The 24,389-nt window shown below is 34.8% G+C and overlaps 1 protein-coding gene across 2 annotated transcripts in view; it reads right to left on the bottom strand.

The window, feature by feature from the left end:
• Positions 1–24,389, bottom strand: part of LOC111146964 (fibronectin type III domain containing 3A) — a 181,007-nt gene that overhangs the window by 147,748 nt on the left and 8,870 nt on the right. For both annotated transcript variants that reach the window (XM_022502738.1, XM_022502739.1), the window contains exon 2: positions 1,156–1,293. In XM_022502738.1, coding sequence (XP_022358446.1) covers positions 1,156–1,254 — 99 coding nt within the window. In that variant the 5' untranslated portion in view covers positions 1,255–1,293. The remainder of the gene's footprint in view (positions 1–1,155; positions 1,294–24,389) is intronic.

The raw sequence follows: 24,389 nt of genomic DNA on the forward strand, positions 1-24,389 counted from the left end.
CAAACTTAGCTCGGACTACAAAAATCAAGTTTAGTGAAATGAGCTTGCTGCTAAAAGCTATTTCAGCATATGTGAAAATTAAAACCAAGATATATTGTTCATGCCATGCTTATACAAAACAGCAAAATTCAGAACCCAAGCCAACTGCTCTTGATTTTTCAATAGAAAAATTAACAAAGTAGACTATAATCTTGTAGGCAAACCATTTAATTGTCCACTATAGATACTAAGTTTGTAAATTAACAAGATTTATTTTTCTTAATTTCCCAAGGAGGTAGGAATAATGTTTAGGATCAAAACCTTTGAGTGTGATCTTGAGACTGTCTAAAATTCATTTTGTTTCATCTGCAAAATAGGGACAGGTGTATCTACCTCATAGGATTATTGAAAGAATAAGATCATGAAGTTCCTAGTACAATGTTTTTTACACAGTGAGTACTCAAAATGTGCCTTCTTCTCATTATTATTTATTATGTCCTTAGTCTTTGTTTCCTCACCTGTAATATTAAAATCTCTGTAGGGCAGTTATGAGAATTAAACACACTGCTTGGTGCATCACAGATATTTATGAAAACCCATCATTCTCATCCTGCAGCATTACTGGGGGAATGAGGAGTCAAAAAACTATAAAACTACTTTAATAAAGCCCTGGGTTGGAGAAAAAATATACCAGCTCTCAGGAATTACACATTTGCTTTTGGGAGAGGGAGTCTGGTGAGAAGAGAAAAGTAGGAAGAAAAAGAAGACACAGTTTTATTATCGTATAATGTAGACAGTCATGTAATGACATAATTCAGCCATAATTTTATAATGATTTGAAGTAATGATTATAATAATCATTAAAGTGCAGAGTTAAAAACCAATCAGGGACTAATACATTGTCTAAAGTAAAACAAAAACAACTTTAGAGGCAACTAAAGATACACACAAGAAATGTAAACATTAATTAGCAAGACATTTTAGAAGGAACTTCAAAAACAGTCTCATTATTTCATTGTTTATGAAACCAAAACAACATTTCGAACTGGAGTTTAAAAGATGAATTAACAGGAACCCACTATTGTGAAGTTTCATTTTTTTTTTAAAAATTTGCATTCTTCTGAAAGAAATACTTGCGTACGAGACATAAAGAAATAAAAATTTCAGTTTCCTTACCTGTTGTGTTCCATCTGCACTTACAATAGGGGCAGACAGAAGAGAAATATCACTACTTAAAATCTGAGCTGTATCCAATAGTGGTGGATGTTCTGCCATTATCAATAAGACATTAATATACTGGATAATCTTCCAATTCTGAAAAACAAAAATATATACCCATCTGTGTGTACATCCTTAAAAATATATTAAAGTATAATACATTCAAGATTTGTCTCATATCTAAAATGATATTCTTGTGAAAGGAAATTTTACAATACTCTGTTGACTACGTCTTGTCTGTCAAAAAAATGTTTAAGGAAAATACATTTCTTACAACTTAGCCAACTGGATGACAATGTATACAAGAAACATTAAAGCCAGTATATGGAGAGCCTGGGTGGCTCAGTGGGTTAAGTGTTTGACTTGGTTTCAGCTCAGGTCAGGATCTCAGAGTCATGAGGTCGTGCCCTGTGTTGGGCTCCGTGCTCAGTAAGGAGTCTGCTTGAGAGTCTTTCCCCCTCTTTCGCCTTCCCTCTCTGCCTCTCCCCAACTGCTCCCCTCCCCGCTCATACTCCCTCTAAAGTAAATAAATAAAATCTTAAAAAAAAAAAATAAAACCAATATATGAGCATCTTCCATTTTTAAATTCTATGTCTGTCTTTTTATCCCTTCCATCTCTATACAATATTTATTTAACCACCACTACTTTAGCTAAATACTAGATAATTCTTAGTATGGGACAGGCAGTAAAATGCAAAGACTAAATGAGCAATTCTACCAATAATTTTTTTCTATGAGCAGAGAAGATGATTATGAAGACCTAATTTCCTCCTCCATCACCTTTATCAGTCTCCAGAAACTACACAAGAATTATGATTTGTCACTGATTTCTCAGAGCAGTATGGTAGAAAAATCTGCTCAGGGCTAGAATAAATACCTTCAAGTTTTAAGTTTTAAGCTCTGATTCTGGTCTTCTGTAGTTCTGGTTTTACTATTCTTTTCTAAGTGACACCTATTTTAAAATAAACTAAATCATTACAGTGACTAAAAACACATACATTTAGAAATTTTTAACTGCAGACACAGGGCCATTTACATAAAAAGTGAAAGCCTTGGGGCACCTGGGTGGCTCAGTGAGTTAGGCCTCTGCCTTCAGCTCAGGTTATGGTCTCAGGGTCCTGGGATCAAGCCCCACATCAGGCTCTCTACTCGGAGGGGAGCATGCTTCCCCCCTCCCTCTCTGCCTGTCTATCTGCCTACTTGTGATCTCTCTATTAAATAAATAAATAAAATCTTAAAAAAAAAAGTAAAAGACTTGATGTAAGCAAATTATGGTATATCTACCATATACAATATCAACCAATAAAATGTCAGCTAATTACAAGAAAAGCTGAACATAACTAAACTTGATCATAAATTTTACCAAATTCATACAAAAAAGCAAAATTACAAATATTTTTGATGCTTGTAGGATTCTGAAATTCAGCAGTGTCAAGATGTTTAACTTTTGTAAGATATTAAATTCATGTTATTTATTTTAAAGTCTTGAATCTTTGCAGAAACTCTCATACAGGTTGATTTAACCTAAAAAACAAATTTCTATTTAGATATATAAAAATTGTTCTAAGATTTTTTAAAAAAATTTGATAGTTATCTACCTCAAGATTTTATATTGAAGACCACAGTATGCAATATTTTATATTACTTCATAACAGTGCATGTCATTAAACATATTACATATTGTATGTACATAGAATATACATATATTTATACTGGTTTTAAACATACATATATTATACATATGAACACATGATATATACATACATATATAAAGGGGCAAAATCTAACTTCTGGCTTAATCTATATTGCTGTATTTCTTAAAGTCTGATAAAATCAGTGAGAAAAAAAGTAAAAAAAAAAACAGTGAATAAATCATGTCAAATAATTTCACTCTGAATATGTAGAAGTTGTTAAGACAGGAAAGAGTCAATGCATTATTTTCTCTTTTGATTGTCAAACAGACATTTAGGGAAGCTAACAGGAGTAACCAGAGAAAGTTTACAGATAAATCACTTTGTAAAATTAGTAAATTAAAAAAAAAAACCACCATTGAGTGCTTTTTATTTTGTCATTATGTTATCTGTAATATTTTACGTAATGTCTTTAGCTGAAACTGCAAACCACCATTATTCCTTGAATTTTAGAGAGTAATGCTGAAGATACAATCATAGTTTGGTTTCAAGAGGTGAACTGAAAGCTTACAAATACACAAGTTTCTTCTGAACCTCTAGTTAATTCCAAGAACAGTATTATTATAGATTGGATCTGAAGCCACATGCTATGTTTTAACATTATCATTCCACTTAAGGCATTATCTCTAATTTTATTCTTTTCAAAGCTCTAAAACATCAGAAGTTTCACTTATGAACTACTTCCTTACATCGATATATCCACCACACTATGTGCAAAGGTTTTATTTAAGCCTGCAAATTAGAAACTAGTCATGCTACTGAAATGATGCATTTAGAAACCTAAAAATTCCTTTAGTCCTGTGCAGAGAACACTGTCAGCTTTTCCTTCAAATCAATTTCTTCTAATTGTTATTTCTAATTCCTACATTCTCATCTTGTGACTACAACCACTTGTTTTAAGTTATATATCTATTTTATTTTTAATAATGTAATATTTGATATATATGCAAAAAAGGGGAGGAAAGACTTGATGCATCTGTAAATTTTCATGGAATAATACCCCCTATGGCTCATTTCAAGCTACTGTGGTTTAAAAACTGTCCTGAAAATTCCTGATTTTTAACAATCAACTTTGGTATACAAGATGGTTCCATCACATCACTATTTTATCTAAAATCTATATATCAATATTTAGTATCTGTAGAGCAATAATATAACAAAATATTAACATTTGGGAAATCTGGATAAAGAAAAGCTAAATATCTCTATATTACTCTCACAACTTTTAAGTCTGAAATTTTAATTAGTGTTAAATTAGGCAATATAAAAAAAAACTAATACCAGGTAGAATGCAGATCTGAATGTAAAACAAAAATCTTCTAAAAGATAATATACAAGAATATCTTCATAACCACAGAAAAAGTGTTTTTAGACAGGTTATAAATTATCTTTCTTAAATCATAAAGAAAAATGAATACTGAGCTTCATTAAAATCAAGAACTACTATTCATTTAGAAATCTCTTTAAGAAAATGAAAAGGCACGCCACACAATGAAAGAAGCTATTTTCAACATATATAACTGAAAAAACAGCACATATTCTACATTTATACAGGCCTCCTACAAATTGATTTAAAAAAAAATTGAAAAATGCCAAAAGACTTGAATATGCTCTTCACAAAAGTGGAAATTCAAGAGACCAATAAACATATGAAAAGATTCGCAAATTCATTAACTACTAGGAGAAAGTCAATTAAAAATCATAATGAAATGTCTTCATACACTCCCTAGGACCATAAAAATGAAAAAGACTGACAGTATCAAGCATCAAGGAGGCTATAGGCAACTGGCACATTCAAATGGAATGAGAGGGGAAATTCATAAAATCACTTTGGAAACTACTTTGATATTCTTTTTTTTGAAGAATTTTTATTTATTTCTTTGACAGACAGGGATCATAAGTAGGCAGAGAGACAGGCAGACGGGTAAGCAGGATCCCTGCCGAGCAGAGAGCCCTATATGGGTCTTGACCCCAGGACCCCAAGATCACGACCCAAGCTGAAGGCAGAGGCTCAACCGACTGAGCCACCCAGGTGTCCCTGATATTACCAAAGGTGAACATATAAATATTCTATGACCCAGTTATGATCTAGTTACTAGACTCCTAGTCTACCAAAAAGAAATGCATGCACACATGCACCAAAAAAAGTACATGAAGGTGTATAAAGCAGCACTACTCTTCACTAGTCCTAAACTGTAAACAACATAAATGTCCCTGGATAGTAAATGGTAAATTTTATCTAATTCATCCAATGGGCTACTATACAGCAATGAAAATTAATGAACTAGTGAACAGGAAACAATACAGATAAATTTCAAAAATACAGTTTAAGTGAAAGACAGACAAAATACATACAGCACTTTATTTATAGAAAGTTCAAAATAGAATAAAAACCAATCTGTGGTGTTTAAAGTCAGGATAGGTGACTGTCTTTGAAGAAGGATGGGAACCTCGAGGGGCAGGAAGGCAGTTTCTGGGGTGCTGGTACAGTTCTATGTCTTGACTTGGGAGGCTGTTATGTGATAATTACCACTCTTACCACATAATTATGTGAAAATGCCATTATGAATTGAGTTGTATATTGATATGTACATACTTCTCTATGTCTACGTCAAGAAAATTATTTTTAGAAGTTAACATGACCACATGGTAACCTCAGATGCAAAAAACGGAGGGAATGCAGAAAAAAGCATTTTACAAGATCCACCATCCTTTGATGATTAAAAAAACCCTCAACAAACTAGGAATAATAGGAAACTACTTCAACATAATAAAGGCCATAGATGAAAAGCCCACAGCTAACATCATGCTCAGTGGTAAAAGACTATCAGCTTTTCCTCTAAGACTGGGAACAAAGCAAGGATGCTGACTCTAACCGCATCCACTCACAGTATTGGACATAATACTGAAAATCCTAGCCAGAGCCATTAGGCATGAAAAACAAATAAAAGACATCCAAATCAGAAAGGAAGAAGTAAAATCATCTCTGTTCACATATGACATGATCTTGTGTGTAAAAAAAAAAAAACTAGAGTCCATTAAAAAGCTGTTACAACTAGTAAATTCAGTAAAAGTGCATGATAGGAAACAAACACAGAAAAATCAGTTGCATTTCTATATATTAACAATGAACAATCTAAAAAAAGAAATTAAGAAAATAATTCTACTTAACGTAGCACCAAGAAGAAAAAAACACTAAGGAATAAATTTAACCCCCAAAGTAGGAGATGTGTATACTGAAAACTATAAAATACTGCTAATAGAAATTTTAAAAGACACAAATAAATGAAAAGATACTGTGTTCACAGATTAGAAGATTTAATATTGTTAAGAAGTCAAGACTTCGGGGCGCCTGGGTGGCTCAGTGGGTTAAGCTGCTGCCTTCGGCTCAGGTCATAATCCCAGGTCCTGGGTTCGAGCCCCACATCGGGCTTTCTGCTCATCAGGGAGCCTGCTTCCTCCTCTCTCTCTGCCTGCCTCTCTGCCTACTTGTGATCTCTGTCTGTCAAATAAATAAATAAAATCTTAAAAAAAAAAAAAAGTCAAGACTTCTCAATGCAATCCACAGGTTTAATGCAATCCCTATCAAAATCTCGATGGCATTTTTTTTTTTAAGAAATAGAAAAATTCATTCTAAATTTCCTACAGAATCTCAAGGGATCCCAAATAGCTAAAACAATTTTTAAAAAGAACAAAGTTAGAAGACTCAAACTTCCTGATTTTAAAAAACATTACAAAGCAACAGTAATTGAAACTGTAGTATTGGCATAACAACCGACAAATACACCAATGAAAAAGAATAGAAAGCCCAGAAATAAACTTTCACATGTCTAGTCAAATGATCTTCAACAAGGGTACCAATTTAATGAGGAAAGGACAGTCTGTTTAACAAATGGTGATAGGAAAACTGCATATCCACATACAAAATAATGAACTTAGATTCTTTTACGATATACAAAAATTAACTCAAAATGGATTAAACACCTAAGTATAAGATCTAAAACTATACAGCTCCAAGAAAACAGGGGAAAAGACTGGACATGACAATGATTTCTTAGATATGACACCTAGAGCAAAGACCACAAAAGCAAAAATAGACATATGGGACTACAACAAACTTGAAAATTTCAGTGCATCAGAGTACACATTCAGTGGAGTGAAACTGCAACCTACGGAACAGGAAAAAATATTTGCCAACTTAGCTCTGGCTGCTACAAAATACCACACACTGGGTGCCTTAACCAACAGACATTTATTTCTCACAGTTCTCTGTGGGAAGCTGGGAAGCCCAAGATCTGGGTGCAAAGGGCTGCCTTTTTGCCTTATCTCTTCTCATGGCCAAAAAGAGAAGGAGTTTGGGTCTCTCTTACTCTTCTTAAATTATAAGAGCACTAATTTCATCATGGGGTAGGTTCTACTCTCTTGACCTCAACTAAGCCTAATTACCCCCCCCAAAAGGCCCCACCTCTTAATGTTATCCCATTTTGGGGGTAGGGCTTCATCATGAATTTTGGAAGGATACAAACACTGAGTCCATACATTCTGCCTCTGGTCTACCAAAATTCCTGTCTTTTTTGCATGCAAAATACATTCATTCCAACCCAAAAGTCACAAAAGTCTTAACTCGTTTCAACATAAACTTTAAAATCTCATCCAAATAAGACTTATTTGAAACTCAAAGTACAATTCATCCTGAAGCAAATTCCTCTACAGCTGTAACCTGTAGAACCAGGTAAGTTGCATGCTTCCAAAATACAATTTGTTTCCAAAATACAATGGTGAGATAGGCACAGGATATTTATTCCATTCCAAAGGAAGAAAGAAGGAAGAAAGGGATAACATAGCCCAAGCAAGTCCAACACCTAGCAAGGCAAATTTCTTAAGGCTCAAGAACAATCTCTTTGGTTTCATACTCTGTCCTCCAGACCCAACGCAGTGGTGGCATCACGCCCACAGACATTCATATAGCTTGGTGGAGCCCTGCCCATGCGGCTCTACTGAACAGAGGTCCCATCCTTTGAGGGGAGCAGCCCTGATCCTCAGGCCTCTACTCTGTGTTGGGAGTAGCAGCCCTGACGACAGGAGTCACCTTTGGGGTCCTCCTTCCCTTTTCCTGAAGGACAACACATGTTCACAGCCTTCCTTCATTCCCTCCCATTTTCTGTTTCCTTTAGTCCCAGCCAGCATTGTTTCGCAGGTATAATTCCAACTAACTTCAAGGTGGCTTCTGCTGAGATGCTGATTAGGTACATGGTGCACACCCACACTAAAACCCATATCAACTGGCTCCTCAAACATACTCTTGGTATTCTCTTTGGAGCGTGCTTTCTCATTTTTTGCAGCCTTGATAGACTAACATTTTCCAAATCTTTAAATTCTGGTCCCTTTTTGCTTAACAAATCCTTCTTCATTTCTCTCCTCTCACATTTTATTATAAGCACATTTCTCTCCTTTCACATTTATTATGAGAAGGAACCAAGCTACTCCTTCAACACTTTGCTTTAGAAACATCCTCAGCTAAATATCCACTTTTATCACTTTCAATTTTTACCTTCCATAAAACATTAAAACATGAACACAACTCAACCAAATTCTTTGCTTTTATAAAAAGGATCATCTTTTTTCTACTGTCCAATAACAATGGTCCTCATTCCCATCTGAGACCTCATCAGAACGGCCTTTATCATCCGTATTTCTACCAATATTCTGTTTATGATTATTTATGTACTGTCTAAGAAGATGGAGGCTTTATCTCCAGTTCTCTTCTTTCCTTTCTGAGCTCTCTCCAGTTGCCATTAGTAATCCCTTAAAAGTAATCTTGGCTTTTTTCCAGCATGCACTTCAAAACTTTTCCAGCCTCTACCCATTACCCAGTTCCAAAGCTACTTCCACATTTTTAGATATTATAGTAGTATCTCACTTATTAATATGGTCTCCGTCAATTTGGACTGCTAGAACAAACAACATGCATTTATTTCTCACAGTAATGGAGGCTGGTAAATCCAAGACCAGGGTGCCAGCATGGCCAGGTTCTTGATAAGGGCTCTCTTCCTGGCCAGCAGACGGCTACCTTCTTGCTTATCCCCACATGGCAAAGAGAGAGAAAGCTCTGGTCTCTTCTTTTGAGTGCACTAATCCATAATGGGGGTTCCACCCTCATGACCTCATAAACCTCAACAACTTCCAAAGGTCCACCTCCAAACATGATCACATTGGGGGTTAGGGTTTCAGTCTTTTGTCCATAACATTATTGGATTTAGATACAGTACTGTACTTTCTTACTCAGTCACTACCATAATTCTGAATCTATATAAGTTTCTTTACTCAAATATTCTGCCGGGTTTTCTTACTCAAACTCCTCATTCATATCCATCCGTTCTACTTAAATTTGTTTTATTCTAAGGATGTTGCTATTAGGACAATACCCTAGACATAGTAATGAGTTACACCTAGGGTTTAAAACTTCAGCTCTAGTTGTTTAAAACGTGTATGGGAAAATGCATAGGAGGATCATACGTGGATTACAGCTATAGTGTAAGTGAGGGATCCATAGGAGAAATATGTACATTTAGATTTTTTAAAAGTCCAATGTCTTTTTCTGGACTTTTGATTTGTCTAAATCAATGAAACTTAATTATAGGATTCTAAAACCGTATCTAAAATCTACTACATACTCCAAAGAGTTCTAGTATCATATTTAAAATCCAGAATTTAGGAGTACTTGAAAGTACACATACGAAAAAACATTAAGTAAAAATATTATAGTAGCAACTGTATTAAGATGATGTAATTATAGTTTTTTTTCTCTATTTCCCCAATACAGTGGAAAAAAAGTGGTTACATCACTTTCATCAAAATTTCAATTTAAAAATAAATAGTCAGCTTGAAATGCCCTAGGCAACTATAGTCATATTTGGCTTACTGACCATCTAAATGACGTTTTAGGAAATTTCAATAAATTCTGCTTGAATTTGGACTTTATCCAAATTAATATTCATCTTACAAACTGATATCCTAACATGTTATTTTTCCAAATTAGACCTCATTTAAAAAAAATTTTGGATTTTTAAAAATTTTTCTAAATTTGACTATAATAAAAAAAGCACTTTAAGTCACCTGCGGTGGAATTTCCTGAAAGTCATGAGAATCACTCTGTGAAATCATCTTATCATTTCTTATGAGAAATTTAAAACAAATATTTCACAGATTTTATTTAAAAATGGGATGTTATTTTGCATTTCTCCCAAGACTGTTTCAACCACACCCATGTTAACTGTACTCCAGAAAAATGGCCCTTAAAAATAGGTTATTAGTTAAATTTAACTTTGTTTCACCTGAATTTCTACGTCTTAATGTGAACTTTCACTAAGACATAAAGGACAGGTGTATTTTTTTTTTTAGTTATAAAAGAAATGTACATTCATACAGAAAGTAAGAGGGAGAAAGAATACTAAGGAAAGAGAGAATTACCAAAGATTTTAAATGATTGATATCAAATAGGAAAAACAATTCTTGATTATTCAAAAGACCTACGATTAATTCAGGCTTCTTGCTCACTCTTTCATTTCTTTGGTTATTAAAAGTATGAAAGGAATACTGGTATAATATATGGCACAAAAAAAAGATTGCAACTAAGAGTATTATGTTAAAAAAAAAAAAAAAGGAGGTAGTCCTCAACTTAGAAAGAAGCTGCCTTCCAACATTACACTTAGAAATCAGAAATATTTAGGAAAGTATTTTAATATGTAGTGGTTGGATTCTAAGATCATGCTACAAATGTTCAATTTAACCTCTAAATATATCTTTCACAAATATTTTTGTTTGTGGAAAATTTCAAACATACACCAAAGCAAACATAATAGTAGGATGAACTCCCATGTCCTCATCACCTAGCTTCAACCACTTCAACTCATGGCCAGCCCAGTTTCATCTATACCATCATCCACTTCTCCCTGTCTTATATTATTTGGAAGGACATTATATAATTTCATCTGCAAATATTTCAGGATGTATCTCTGAAAGACAAGTACTCCCCCCTCCCTTTTTAACATAATTACAAAACCATTATCCTACATAAAAAATCAGTAATTCCTTAAATTAAATACACAGTGTTCAAATTCCAAATAAACTCATTTTGCTTGAAATTCGTTTGAAGCAGGAATCCTATTAAATGTAGACATTACTAATGGCTTGTTTTCATGTCTTCTACAAGCTCTTGTAATCTAAATTCTTTCCATTTGATTATGATTATAAAATGCAATGTCTTAAAAATCAGTAAATGGTATCTGTCCTTAAAGGTGACAATAACTAGATTATATAGGTATAAATGATGAAGCTTTTTATCCTGATATTTCAAGAGGCATATCACTGTATGTCATTCTAAAAGGCTGTAACTACACTCCAATTTTAAAAGGAGTCTGTTTAACATTTTCTTTCCTGGTATCTGAGCCCCGTATCTCTTAATAGTTTCTATATATCTTTAGTAAAGGGATAACTTCTCTTTCTTTAGAAGATCTACAATGTTACAGTGAGTGAAAAAATACTGTAATACTTGGCTAAATAGAGAAATGAAAATACTGAGACAGTTTTACTGAGTAAGCATTTTGACTATACAGCTCTGTCCTCAATAAGGAAAATTTAGGAGATGTATTCAGTTCTGTCCATTACACAGATGGCATATCTTACAAAGCATGTCTCTCCATCTCTGGCATCATTACCTCAGTTCCATCCTTCAACTCTTTTTACTCAGAGGACTCCAAACCCTTTATGACAGACTGTATTTTCCAAAGATGGCTGTAAGATCTCCTATCCCACATGCTCTTCTAGAATCTGGCTGCTTATTCATCAAGAGAGGCAAACTATTTCCCCTTCCCCTGAATCTGTGTGGTTTTGTGACTTGCTTATAAGTAACAGAATGCAGTGGAAGTAACTCTATGTGACTTCCAAAGCTGAATCAAAAAGTGTGATTCAGCTACCACCTGTTTGCTAAAACCCATCAGATACTTTTGGAGCCCTGAGCCACCATGTTATAAGTCAAACTACCCTCAGACAGCCACGCTGCAAGAAAGTAGAGCCATATGGAGCAGCCACACATAGATACTCTACTGGGCAGTGCTAGTCTTCTATTCCAGGGATTAGCCATTTGAGTGAATAAGCTTTCATATGATCCCTGTCCCACATCATCAATACACTGACAACACCTGCAGCTGTTCAATCTTGAGGCCCCAAGCATCATGATACATAAATAAGCTACCCTTGCTGTACCCTTTCTGTATTCCTGATCTACAGAATCCATGAATATATTAACATGGTTGTTTTAAGCAACTGTGTTTGAAGCAAATTGGTTATGCAGCAATAGTAACTCAAACAGCCTCATAACAGGATGCAATGGATTGAGTATTTGTGTCCCCTCAAATTTTGGAAAAAAAAAAAAAAAAAAAAAAGGTCAACCAATGAAGGTAATCTAGAGAACATTAGTGAGATGACAATTTTAAGATGACTAGAAAAATCTCAAATGGCCCATTCCTAAGATGAATATAGCAACAATATATTGAAACAATGTATTTTATATCTACCTATAATTATTGTTAAGATATTAAAATTTCATTACCACCCACCATTACTTTGTCTAAGAGCATATGTGGGCATCTTTCATTCTCTTGCACAAAAATTTTAAAAGGAGTAATGTGAGCATTTTACATTTTATTATGAAAATTTCCAGATCCATAGGAAAGCTGAAATAATTAAATCATGATCATGTATGTACTTGCTATGTAGGTTCCAAGATGAGCATTTTTCTTTACTGCATGCATTTCTCTATTCATCTTTTACTAAAAAATGCACTTCAAAGTGTAGATACTATTATATTCATCACCAAACACATCAGCCATGTTTCAGTAACTACTATTCATGATACTCAGTTATTTGAAAGCTAAATGTGCATATGATGAAATATACAAATCTTAAGAATGCCATTGTGTGAGACGTCTTGAAACAAATTCTACCACTACTGGTATCTAAGCATCTAAAATTCCACTCCTAATCCCATTCCTCTAAGACCCTGGTTTTCAAACTTCGGCATGTATCAGAATCATCAGCAGGGCTTATTAAACAGGTTGTTGAGCTCTACACCTAGTTTTTGATTCAACAGGTATGGAGTAAGACCCCCAAATTCACATTCTAGTATGTCCCCAGGTTAACCTAATGCTGCTAGTCCCAAGACCATAGTGATCAAAACTAGTTTTTACTTACGTATTTTTTTAAGTTTTTATTTAAGTAATCTCGAACAAATGACCCCAAGATCAAGAGTGGCATGCTCCTCTGACCGAGCCAGCCAGATGCCCCACTAATTTTTACATAAGTATTAACTGATAATGAACATATCAAGCTGTTCACATTAAGGTTTACTTCATTTTTGAAGGCCCCATCCCAGATGTGAATACATTCATTTTCTTAAACAAGAAATACATTAAAATAATTTCCTTGAGGAGGAGAAAATATTTGTAAAGTAACAAGTTTGAAACTGCTTTTGGATAGTTCAGTCAAATCAATATACTAGGATCCAAATCAGTTTTCCTCTCAGATTGAAACTAGTATTTCCTATAGGTTAAACAAAAAAAGAAATTTTCAAATATTCTTGGGAAATGGGAGAGTAGCGGTCAAATGTACTAAACAAACATACATCAAGTATATACCATGCCAACTAGATTTTTAAAATAACTTAAGGTATAATAGACATTTATCAAATGGCATGTTTATAAGTACACAATTTGATAAATACTGACACATGAATACACCCATGAAACCATTATTACATCAGATAATGAACCTATCCATCACCCTCCAAAGCTTCCTATTTGTAATCCTGCCTTTGAATTTCCATATGAATAATTATGTTCAACAACTGCTTATTTGCCTTCTGTATAGCTTTCTGGTTAAGAAGGTGTTCAATATTTTTGGCCATTTTGTTACTCAGTTTGTTAGTTATTGTTTTAATAATGCTTTATATATTTTGGATATCAGTCCTTTGTCAAGTGATTTGAAGATTTTTCTCCCAGTCTGTGGCTTGTCTTTGCATTCTCTCACCAATGTCTTTAAATGTTTTATTTTTTATTAACATATAATGTATTATTAGCCCAGGGGTACAGGTCTGTGAAGCACCAGGTTTACACACTTCACAGCACTCACCATAGCACATACCCTCCCCAATGTCCATAATGCAACCACTCTCTCCCTACCCCCCCTACCCAGCAACCCTCAATTTGTTTTGTGAGATTAAGAGCCTCTTCTGGTTTATCTCCCTCCCGATCCCATCTTGTTTCAATTTTTCCTTCCCTACCCCCCACGCCCCCCACGTTGTCTCTCAAATTCTTCATATCAGGGAAATCATATGATTGTCTTACTCTGACTTTTTGGCTCAGTATAATACCCTCTAGTTCCATCCACATCAGTGGAGAAGGCAAGATTTCATTTCTTTTGATTGCTGCATAGTATTCCATTGTATATATATACCACATCTTTATCCATTCATCTGTTGATGGGCATCTAGGCTCTTTCCATAGTTTGGCTGTTGTGGACATTGCTGCTATAAACATTCAGGTGCACGTGCCCCTCTGTATCACTACATTTGTATCTTTAGGGTAAATACCCAGTAGTGCGATTGCTGGGTTGTAGGGTAGCTCTATTTTCAACTTTTTGAGGAACCTCCATGCTGTTTTCCAGAGTGGTTGTACCAGCTTGCATTCCCACCAACAGTGTAGGAGGCTTCCCCTTTCTCCGTATCCTTGCCAGCATCTGTCATTTCCTGACTTGTTAATTTTAGCCATTCTGACGTGTGAGGTGATATCTCATTGTGGTTTTGATTTGTATTTCCCTGATGCCGAGTGGTGTGGAGCACTTTTTCATGTGTCTGTTGGCCATCTGGATGTCTTCTTTGCAGAAATGTCTGTTCATGCCCTCTGCCCATTTCTTGATTGGATTATTTATTCTTTGGGTGTTGAGTTTGATAAGTTCTTTATAGATTTTGGATACTAGCCCTTTATCTAATATGTTGTTTGCAAATATCTCCTCCCATTCTGTCAGTTGTCTTTTGGTTTGGTTGACTGTTTTCTTTGCTATGCAAAAAGCTTTTGATCTTGATGAAGTCCCAACAGTTCATTTTTGCCCTTGCTTCCCTTGCCTTTGGCTATGCTTCTAGGAAGAAGTTGCTGTGGCCGAGGTTGAAGAAATTGCTGCCTGTGTTCTCCTCAAGGATTTTGATGGATTCCTTTCGCACATTGAGGTCCTTCATCCCTATGGAGTCTGTTCTTGTGTGTGGTGTAAGGAAATGGTCCAGTTTCATTTATCTGCATGTGGCTGTCCAATTTTCCCAACACCACTTGTTGAAGAGACTGTCTTTTTTCCATTGGACATTCATTCCTGCTTTGTCAAATATTAGTTGACCATAGAGTTGAGGGTCTATTTCTGGGCTCTCTATTCTGTTCCATTTATCTATGTGTCTGTTTTTGTGCTGTTTTGATGGTGACAGCTTTGTAATAGAGCTTGAAGTCTGGAATTGTGATGCCACCAACTTTGGCTTTCTTTTTCAACATTCTTCTGGTTATTTGAGGTCTTTTCTGGTTCCATATTAATTTTAGGATTATTTTTTCCATTTCTTTCAAAAAAAATGGATGGTATTTTGATAGGGATTGCTTTAAAAGTGTAGATTGCTTTAGGTAGCACAGACATTTTCACAAGATTTGTTCTTCCAATCCATGAGCACGGAACCTTTTTCCTTTTGTCTTCCTCAATTTCTTTCATGAGTACTTTATAGTTTTCTGAGTACAAATTCTTTGCCTCTTTGGTTAGGTTTATTCCTAGGTATCTTATGGTTTTGGGTGCAACTGTAAATGGGATTGACTACTTAATTTCTCTTTCTTCTGTCTTGTTGTTGGTGTATAGAAATGCAACTGATTTCTGTGCACGATTTTATATCCTGACACTTTACTAAATTCCTGTACAAGTTCTGGCGATTTGCAGTGGAGTCTTTTAGGTCTTCCACATAAAGTATCACATCATCTGCAAAGATCTCACCAATGTCTTTTGAAGAACATGAGTTCCAACTCTGAAGTCCAACTTAATGTTTTGGTTTATGGATGGTGATTTTGGTGTTGTACCTCAGAGTTCTTTGCCTAATCCAAGATTACAAAGATTTTCTCCTATGTTTTCTTCATGAAATTTTATATTTTTAAGTTTTATATTCTGCTTGTTCTACTCAATATCGAGGGGTACTGGAGTCTCCACTAAAATATCCATTTGTATATTTTTCTTTGCAGTTCCATCATAATTTAAAGCTCTTTTGTTACATGCATAAAAATTCAGGATTATGTCCTCCTGATGCTTTAATCCCTTTATTATTATGAAATGACCCTCTTTATCCCTGGTAATAATAGTCTTTGCTCTGAAATCTAACTTTTTTTTTGATAGAAAGACAGTGAGAGAGGGAACACAAACAGGGGCAGTTGGAGAGGGAGAAGTAGGCTTCCCTCTGAGTAGGGAGCCTGATGTGGGGCTCGATCCCAGGTTCCTGGGATCATGACCCAAGCTGAAGGCAGACACTTAATGACGACTGAGCCACCCAGGCACCCTTGAAATCTAACTTCTGATCTAATATAGTAACTCCAGCTTTCTTTTGTAAAGGCTCAACATGCCATATCTTTTGCATCCTTTTACTTTTAACATATGTATTTTATATTTAAAGTAGATTTCCTATAGATATGATACACCTGGGTCTTGATTTAAAAAAAAATCTAATCCACTGATCTCTGCCTTTTAATTACAGTGCTTAGGCTGGGTTTAAATGTACTATCTTGGTTTTTTATTTGCTCCTTGTGTTTTTTCCTTTTTCTTCTTTATCTGCTTTATTTCAATTATTGTTACCTCATTTATCTCCCTTTTTGGCCTACAGTCCATTATTCTTTGCCACTTTAGTGGTTGCTTCAAGGCTTATAACATGCATCTTTAACTTATCATACACTAACTTCAAGTAACATACTAATTCAGGTGTAAGTATCAGACCCTTGCAACAATATACCTGCAATTTCTCCCCTTCTTAGCTTTGTGCTATTGTTATCATATATTTTGCTTTTACATGTTTTAAACCTTACAATCATTATTATTTTTACATTACACAGTCAATTGTCCTTTAATTCAATTACACAATTTTACATTACACAGTCAAATGTCCAATCATATATATTTACCCAATAGCTACTATTTCCAGTGCTCTTCATTCCTTTCTGTAGGTCCAGATATCTTTATGGTTTAATTTTCCTTCTGATTAAAGGACTCCATTTAACATGTCTTTTAGTACAGGACTTAAAATAACATTCTTTCATCTTTTTTATGTTTGAGAAGTCTTTATTTTGCCTGTTTTTGAAGATACTTTTGCTTGGTAAAGAGTTCTAGGTGATGATTTTTTTTCTTTTTCTTTTAGTGTTTCAAAGATATTGCTCCACTATCTTCTACCTTAAATAGCTTCTGATGAGAAATCTGCTGTTACCCCTACCTTTGATCTGCTTTTCTTTGGTGGCTTTTAACATTTCTTTTCTCTTTGTCACTTGTTTTAACTGATTTGATTACTATGTTCCTTGATGCCATTTTGTTCATTGTCCTTACATGGTGTTTCTTGGTTTACAGATTTTATTAAATTTGGAAAAATTTTGGTGCTTATTTTTTTTTTTTCAGTTCATCTTCTAAACTATTCTCATTTCTGTGTATCTCATTTTGGATCCTTCCTTCTTCTTCTTTTTTTTTTTAATGGAGGCTCCACACCCAGCATGGAGCCAACAGGGCTTGAACTCACAACCCTGAGATTAAGACATGAGCTGAGATCAAAAGTCAGACACTTAACCAACTGAGCCACCCAGGTGCCCCTCATTTTGGATAAGTTCTATTGCTATGTCTTCATCTTTTGTTTGGCAATGTATAGCATGCCATTAATCTCATCCCACGTGTCTTATCTCTGACACTGAAATTTTAGTCTAGAAGATCCCTCCATTTAACATGCTCAATTTTACCTCTACCTTCTCTAACATATCAAATACAGTCATAACTTTTTTTTTTTTTAAAGATTTTATTTATTTATTTGACAGAGATCACAAGTAGGCAGAGAGGCAGGCAGAGAGAGAGAGAGAGGGAAGCAGGCTCCCCGCTGAGCAGACAGCCTGATGTGGGGCTCGATCCCAGGACTCTGGGATCATGACCTGAATTGAAGGCAGAGGCTTCAACCCACTGAGCCACCCAGGTGCCCCCAGTCATAACTGTTTTAATGTTCTTGGTCACTAATTCACCATCAATATCACTTTGGAGTCAGTTTTAAGTCAATGATTTTTCTCCTGTTATTACCTGCTTCTTCACAGGCTTAGTAGTTTTGACTGAATGCCAGATAAAAATTTTACCTTGTTGGCTATTGGATATTTTTGCATTCCTCTAAGTATTTTTGAGTTTTGTTCTGAGATGTGGTTAAGTGACTTGGGTTGTGCTTTAAGCAACAACAGAACTGTGTTTTTACATTAGACAGGAACAGAGCTGCGTTTAGTCTAGGGTTAATTTTTTTCCACTACTGAGCCAAGATCCTTCAGAGTACTCTACCAAATACCCTGTGAATTACGAGGCATTCTACTCTAGCTGGTAGAAAGCAGCACTATTTCTGGCCCTGTGTGAGCCTGGATACTGTTCTATAGAATCGTTTTAGGTGGTTCTTTTTCTAATCCTGAGTAGTTTCCTTACATGTATGCATTTACCAATACTCTGCTACATGATCAAGGGGGACCCTCTCCAGATCTTTGAGGTCCTCTTTCTGTGTAGATTTCTGCTCTCTGGTACTCTGTTCTGCATAGTCTAGTCTCCTGGGACTGCAAGCTCCATCAACTCAGAGAGTCAGCTGTTATCCACTTGGGATTCCCCTGTGCCATGCTCTGGAAACTTTCTCCTGGCAATAATCAGGTCCAAAGATAGGGCTTGCCTTCTCTACCCCCCTTACACTGCCTGATTTCTAACATCCTAAGTGACACTCTTTCATTTTTTTCTAGTTTTTTAAGTTCTTTCAGGCAGAAGAGTAAATTCAGTCCCTTTCACTTTTGACAGGGAATCAAATTCACTACTCTTTCTTTTTTTTTTTTTTTAAAGATTTTATTTATTTATTTGACAGACAGAGATCACAAGTAGGCAGAGAGGCAGGCAGAGAGAGGAAAGGAAGCAGGCTCCCCGCTGAGCAGAGAGCCGGATGCAGGGCTCGATCCCAGGACCCTGGGTTCATGACCTGAGCCAAAGGCAGAGGTTTTAACCCACTGAGCTACCCAGGCACCAATTAGCCAACATATTATCTTATCATTACATATCATTACAAATTCACTACTCTTATTTTTCCTTTTTTATTTTGAGAGAGTTAGCATACGTAGTTGAGGGAGGGAGAGGGGGAAAGGGAGAGAGAGAGAGAAGACTCCAAAGATTCCAAGCAGGCTCTATGCCCAGGTCAGAGCCTGATGTGGGGTTCCATCTCTAAACCCTGAGATCATGACCTGAGCCGAAATCAAGAGCTGGACGCTTAAATGACTGAGCCACCATGTGCCTCACACTACTCCTAATTTTTAATGTACCCAGTGGACATTAGAAAGGTGAGTGAATTTATTATAAATAGAAACCAAATGACCACGCTTTAAAAGCATGATTTTTTAAAAATATGGTCCAGGGTTCACCAATGGCAGTGTGCTCTTGATATGTCCTGAACTAAAAGAAAAATCAATGCTCTTTTTACAGATGCTTTGGACAAATGACACACAATTTTTTAGACTTTAATTCTGTGTAAGACTAAGTGTTACTAGCCACCTGCAGAATGAACTCTTATTAATAAAATTTGTTAACAGAATGTATAAAGTAAAATTAACACATTTCAAAAGATTACTTGGGCCTCTAATTCACTGCTAAGACATTCAGCTGCCATGCAATACAGTTAGGATTCCCACAATTTGCAGAAGGATACTTCACTATCTGTTTATCTATCATCAGTGCCCTCTTCGATTACCCTGGTTTTTGCAGTGCCTTCAGCGGGTCATGGTTCTCAAGTCCAGGAGCTTTTATTTATAAATTAATATATGGTTAGCTTTATTATTCCCATTCAATTTGGTTTTTGGAGAAGGTTGATTAACCCAATAGTGTACAATGATGCATATATACATTAGTGATATTTTTGGCTTATAAGTTTACCTTGTTGTTTAAGTAGATATATTTATAAACCTTCTAATTTGGCATATATGGTTCATTGATCTGCTATTTATGAATTTATGTTATTTAAGTAACTTACAACATAGTTTTCATGCAAGTGCAATAATCTGTTTTTATATATAGGGCAGTGTTTATAGGGCATTTTTCTGTAATGTACTGAACCATATGAAATTGTCATTTCTAAGGTAAAAAATATTAAAATAACATGATTTCACATGGTTTAACCTAATAAAGGCAAATACATATCTTGTATATAAAACACATTTCCTTAAAAAGTAGGTGGTAATTTATACAGATCATTAGCAACAAATTTACTATAACTTATCTTCTAATTCCTTGTCCACTGGAAAGGTGGAAGAAGTAAAATGAGTAGGATGGGTGGGTCTCAGTCTTTTATCCCACATAAATGAACAGAGGTTTAAAAAAAGAAGGAGAAGTTGATGGCCACTACCATTATTCTCCAATGCCAGACACATTATATATAACTTAATTTAATTAGGCCGCCAGGAGATATAACTCCCATCCCTCCCACTAGGAAATCACACCTTAATACTAACATGAAAATCTGGTTAAAATAGACTTCAAAGGCACTTCTGATGAAAAAAACATAAAAAAGATACATCCAGTCAGGAAACCATGGGAACTGAGAGCAGGAGTTGCTTCTAAGAAATCAACCCCAATCTGTTAAAGGACAGAGTGTACACATAATTAAGACCAACAATTTTTTTTTCTAAGTGCCCTTGTCTTAAATCCTATTTTACAGTTCTAGCTGATGTTTTCAGAGCACTTGGGTTACCTTTAGAGGCCAAGGTAATTTTATCTGGGGCAATTCTATTTTCATCTACAAATGCTTTATTGTCCTTTTAAAATGTGCTGGCTTATATATTATATTCACTTTGCTTTTTTAGAATTTCAAATTCTTGCTTATAGGTATCGGAATGACTTTGAATTAAAGACTAAAACCTCTTGTTTCTGAATATTTTCTGACCAGAATTAACGCCTTGGCATCTAGGTTCGCAACAGAAGGGTTTGTATTCCCCTGTAAAAGCTATTGAAGTAGCTTCACTGTAATTTCACCATATTTAACATTTCCTTCTAAATAGAGAATTTTATAAGACATCATGAGAAAATCAAAAACATTTCTGTATTTCTTATAAGAAAGATTTTTCTGTAGAACCCAGTGTTTTAGCATTGCCCTTTCTGAGGTAACAGATTCTTTGTTTATAAATCTATTGTTATGCCTGAGTTAAATATTATTGCCTCTAAACATGCTCATCTTCCCCCATCTTTTTAAAATTTTTTTATTTTTAAAATTTTTATTGTTATGTTAGTCACCATACAATCATTAGTTTTTGATGCAGTGTTCCATGATTCATTGTTTACCTTTAACACCCAGTTCCATGCAATACGTGCCTTCCTTAAACCCACCAGGCTCAAAGGGAAAAGTGAAGGGGGGGGAAATCATCTTTTTTTTTTTTTTTTAATTTTCCTTCTTTTTAGTCTACCTTTAGCTCAAGCTGATGACATCAATCCTAGAATTTACCACCAACTTTCTTAAAATATTAGGTTCTAATACTGAAAGGGGGTGAGGAATAAAAATATCTAGACAAATGAGACTTGAAAACTATATTCAATATTGTAATTTTACATTTGAAAAAACTGCTTTTATAATAGATATTCAGAAAATAAGTACACTAAAATTGTCTTGTTTTGCAGTTAAGGTTATAAAGGTTGAGAATCACTTATCTATAATTCTTGCTTCTTTAATCTATGGTAACAGTTTCTGACCCACTGCTATACTGAAAGTGCTAGTTTTAAATGCACCAATGATTTCAGACACCAAATGGAAAGCTTGTGAATGAAGGGAGGTGTTATTAAAAATTACATAGAAAAAAGAGACATAAATCAAGACTGTACAACAAGGAGGTGTGGCTCTAATGAGGACTAATCATAACTGCCAAATCCAAACTTTATGTTTTATTATTTTTGCTACCTCACAAAAGTTGTACATTTTATACTTAAGAACATATGTATAGTCATCATTTTAAATTCTTCCTCCTGTTCCTAATTTCAACTTCCATTTCTACAGCTACCCATAGTGGAAGGTACACTTTTAGGCTTGTTCTCTGCACTTACCTATGTATATATAAGGTTTTCTAAATTTTTTTGGTTGTTGTATAAGTCAAATGACATGTATTAGTCAGTGTCTTTCTTTTTCATGTGAAATACTGTAATATTTTCTTAAAGAAGTACATTTGTTATCTATTTCCATTCTTTTCTAGGCTAATATTCTACCGTATAAGGGCATATCATAACTATTCTAATGTTGAACAATGAAACTGCTTCCATTTTTCTCCATAGACTTCCCCCTCTGCAAGAAATAACCATATAATATTCTATATGAACCTGACAGTATCTTTATACAGAAAAAAAAAAAATCTGTTCAGAAGTAAAGCACTTTTAACGTTCATAAGTACTGTTGAACTTTTCTCCTCAAAAAGATGAGACTATTTATACTTTGTTTTCTAATTTTACTTAGTAATATTAAGGTTGTCCAGTTTTTGTTAATTTTATTACAAAGGTTTTAAAAAAATCCTATCTCCCTGATGTTTTCATTTGAATTTCTCAGAATAGTAGCATGGTTGAATAACTCTTCAAAACTTTATAGGCTATCTCTATTTCTACTTCTATGAATTTCCTACTTACATTCTCTATTTTCTACCAGTTTTTTTTTTTTTTCATACTGATTTGAGAGCATACCTTGTATACTCTGAATATTAGCTTTGTCTATTACATGTCAAATCTGTTATCTGGCAATTCAGTTGCTTGCCTTTTTTAATGGCATCTAAGTTTGATGTCTCACTTGAAAGGCCTTCTCTACTCCAAAATGTTTTAAAAAATTCACTTCTAAACTTTGCCACTTTACTTATATTTAGCCCATCTAGATTTTAGTTTTGATAGTACCACAAAGAGAGTCCCTAATTATCTTTATCTCAACTGGACAGTCAATTGTCCCACACCATTTATAGACTAGCTCTTCCATTACTAGTTTATCACACAAGACATTCTCCTGTATCCATGGAGTTCCTCCTGAATTCTATATTCTATATTCTGTTCATATGATCAACATGCTCACTCCTCCTCCAAATTTTTATTTTTTAAAAAACTGTAATTTTATAGTATGTTTTGACTTTTGATAGGTATGCTCACTGTTATGTTTGTTTTTGAAATTTACTTGGCCATTCTTATGCATTTCACCTTCTCAAAACTTGAAACATCAGTTTGTGAAATTCCAATCTAAAATCCTACCATAATCTAATTAGGATTATAATGACTATTTTCTCATTTGATGAGAACTGCCATTTTTATGGTATTAAGTTGTTACATTCAGGAATACAGTATGCTCTCCATCCATTCAGATCTTCCTATAGTTTTCTTTATGTAGCTGTTGTATATTTTAGAAGGTTCTTAAGTATTCTATAATTTTAGCTTCTACTTTTTTGTTTTCATAGTTGGCTACTGCTGGTGTATAAGAAAGTTAAAGAATAATCTAAGTTATAGCCAGCTAGTTTACTGAAATCTCTTTGTGACTCAAATAATTTTCTGTTGACTATCTTGTATTTTCTAAGTAGGTAATCATACCAACCACAAATACCAACAGTGATAATATCTCACCTTATCCCACACACACCCCTTATTTAGAGGTTAATAATTTTTCTTGCTTCTTAATGAACTGGCTGAGACTTTAGGACAAATGTTACGTTTCTATCTTTTTACAGAAGTCCTTCTAATATTTCACTGTGACATTTAATACAGGTTTCTTTCTTTTTTTTTTTTTTTTAAGATTTTATTTGTTTATTTGACAGAGATCACAAGTAGTCAGAGAGGCAGGCAGAGAGAGAGAGAAAGCAGGCTCCCTGCTGAGCAGAGAGCCCGATGTGGGGCTCGATCCCAGGACCCTGGGATCATGACCTGAGCCGAAGGCAGAGGCTTTAACCCACTGAACCACCCAGGCGCCCCAATACAGGTTTCTGATAGAGACCCATTACAAGGTTATTTCCTATTAACAGTTATTAGGAACAATTGATTTTAGAAAATGATAGTTTTAGCACTAATGAGATAATCATATAGTTTTATTCTTTCATCTATGAATATACTGAATTATGTCAATATGTTTCCTAATACTGAATCAATATTATACTCCTGGGATTTAATACATTGGAACTGGCCAAGGCCCTG

The sequence above is a fragment of the Enhydra lutris genome, unplaced genomic scaffold (assembly GCF_002288905.1).
Source record: "Enhydra lutris kenyoni isolate GAN:26980312 unplaced genomic scaffold, ASM228890v2 scaffoldscaffold15, whole genome shotgun sequence".
NCBI classification, from domain to species: Eukaryota; Metazoa; Chordata; class Mammalia; order Carnivora; family Mustelidae; genus Enhydra; species Enhydra lutris.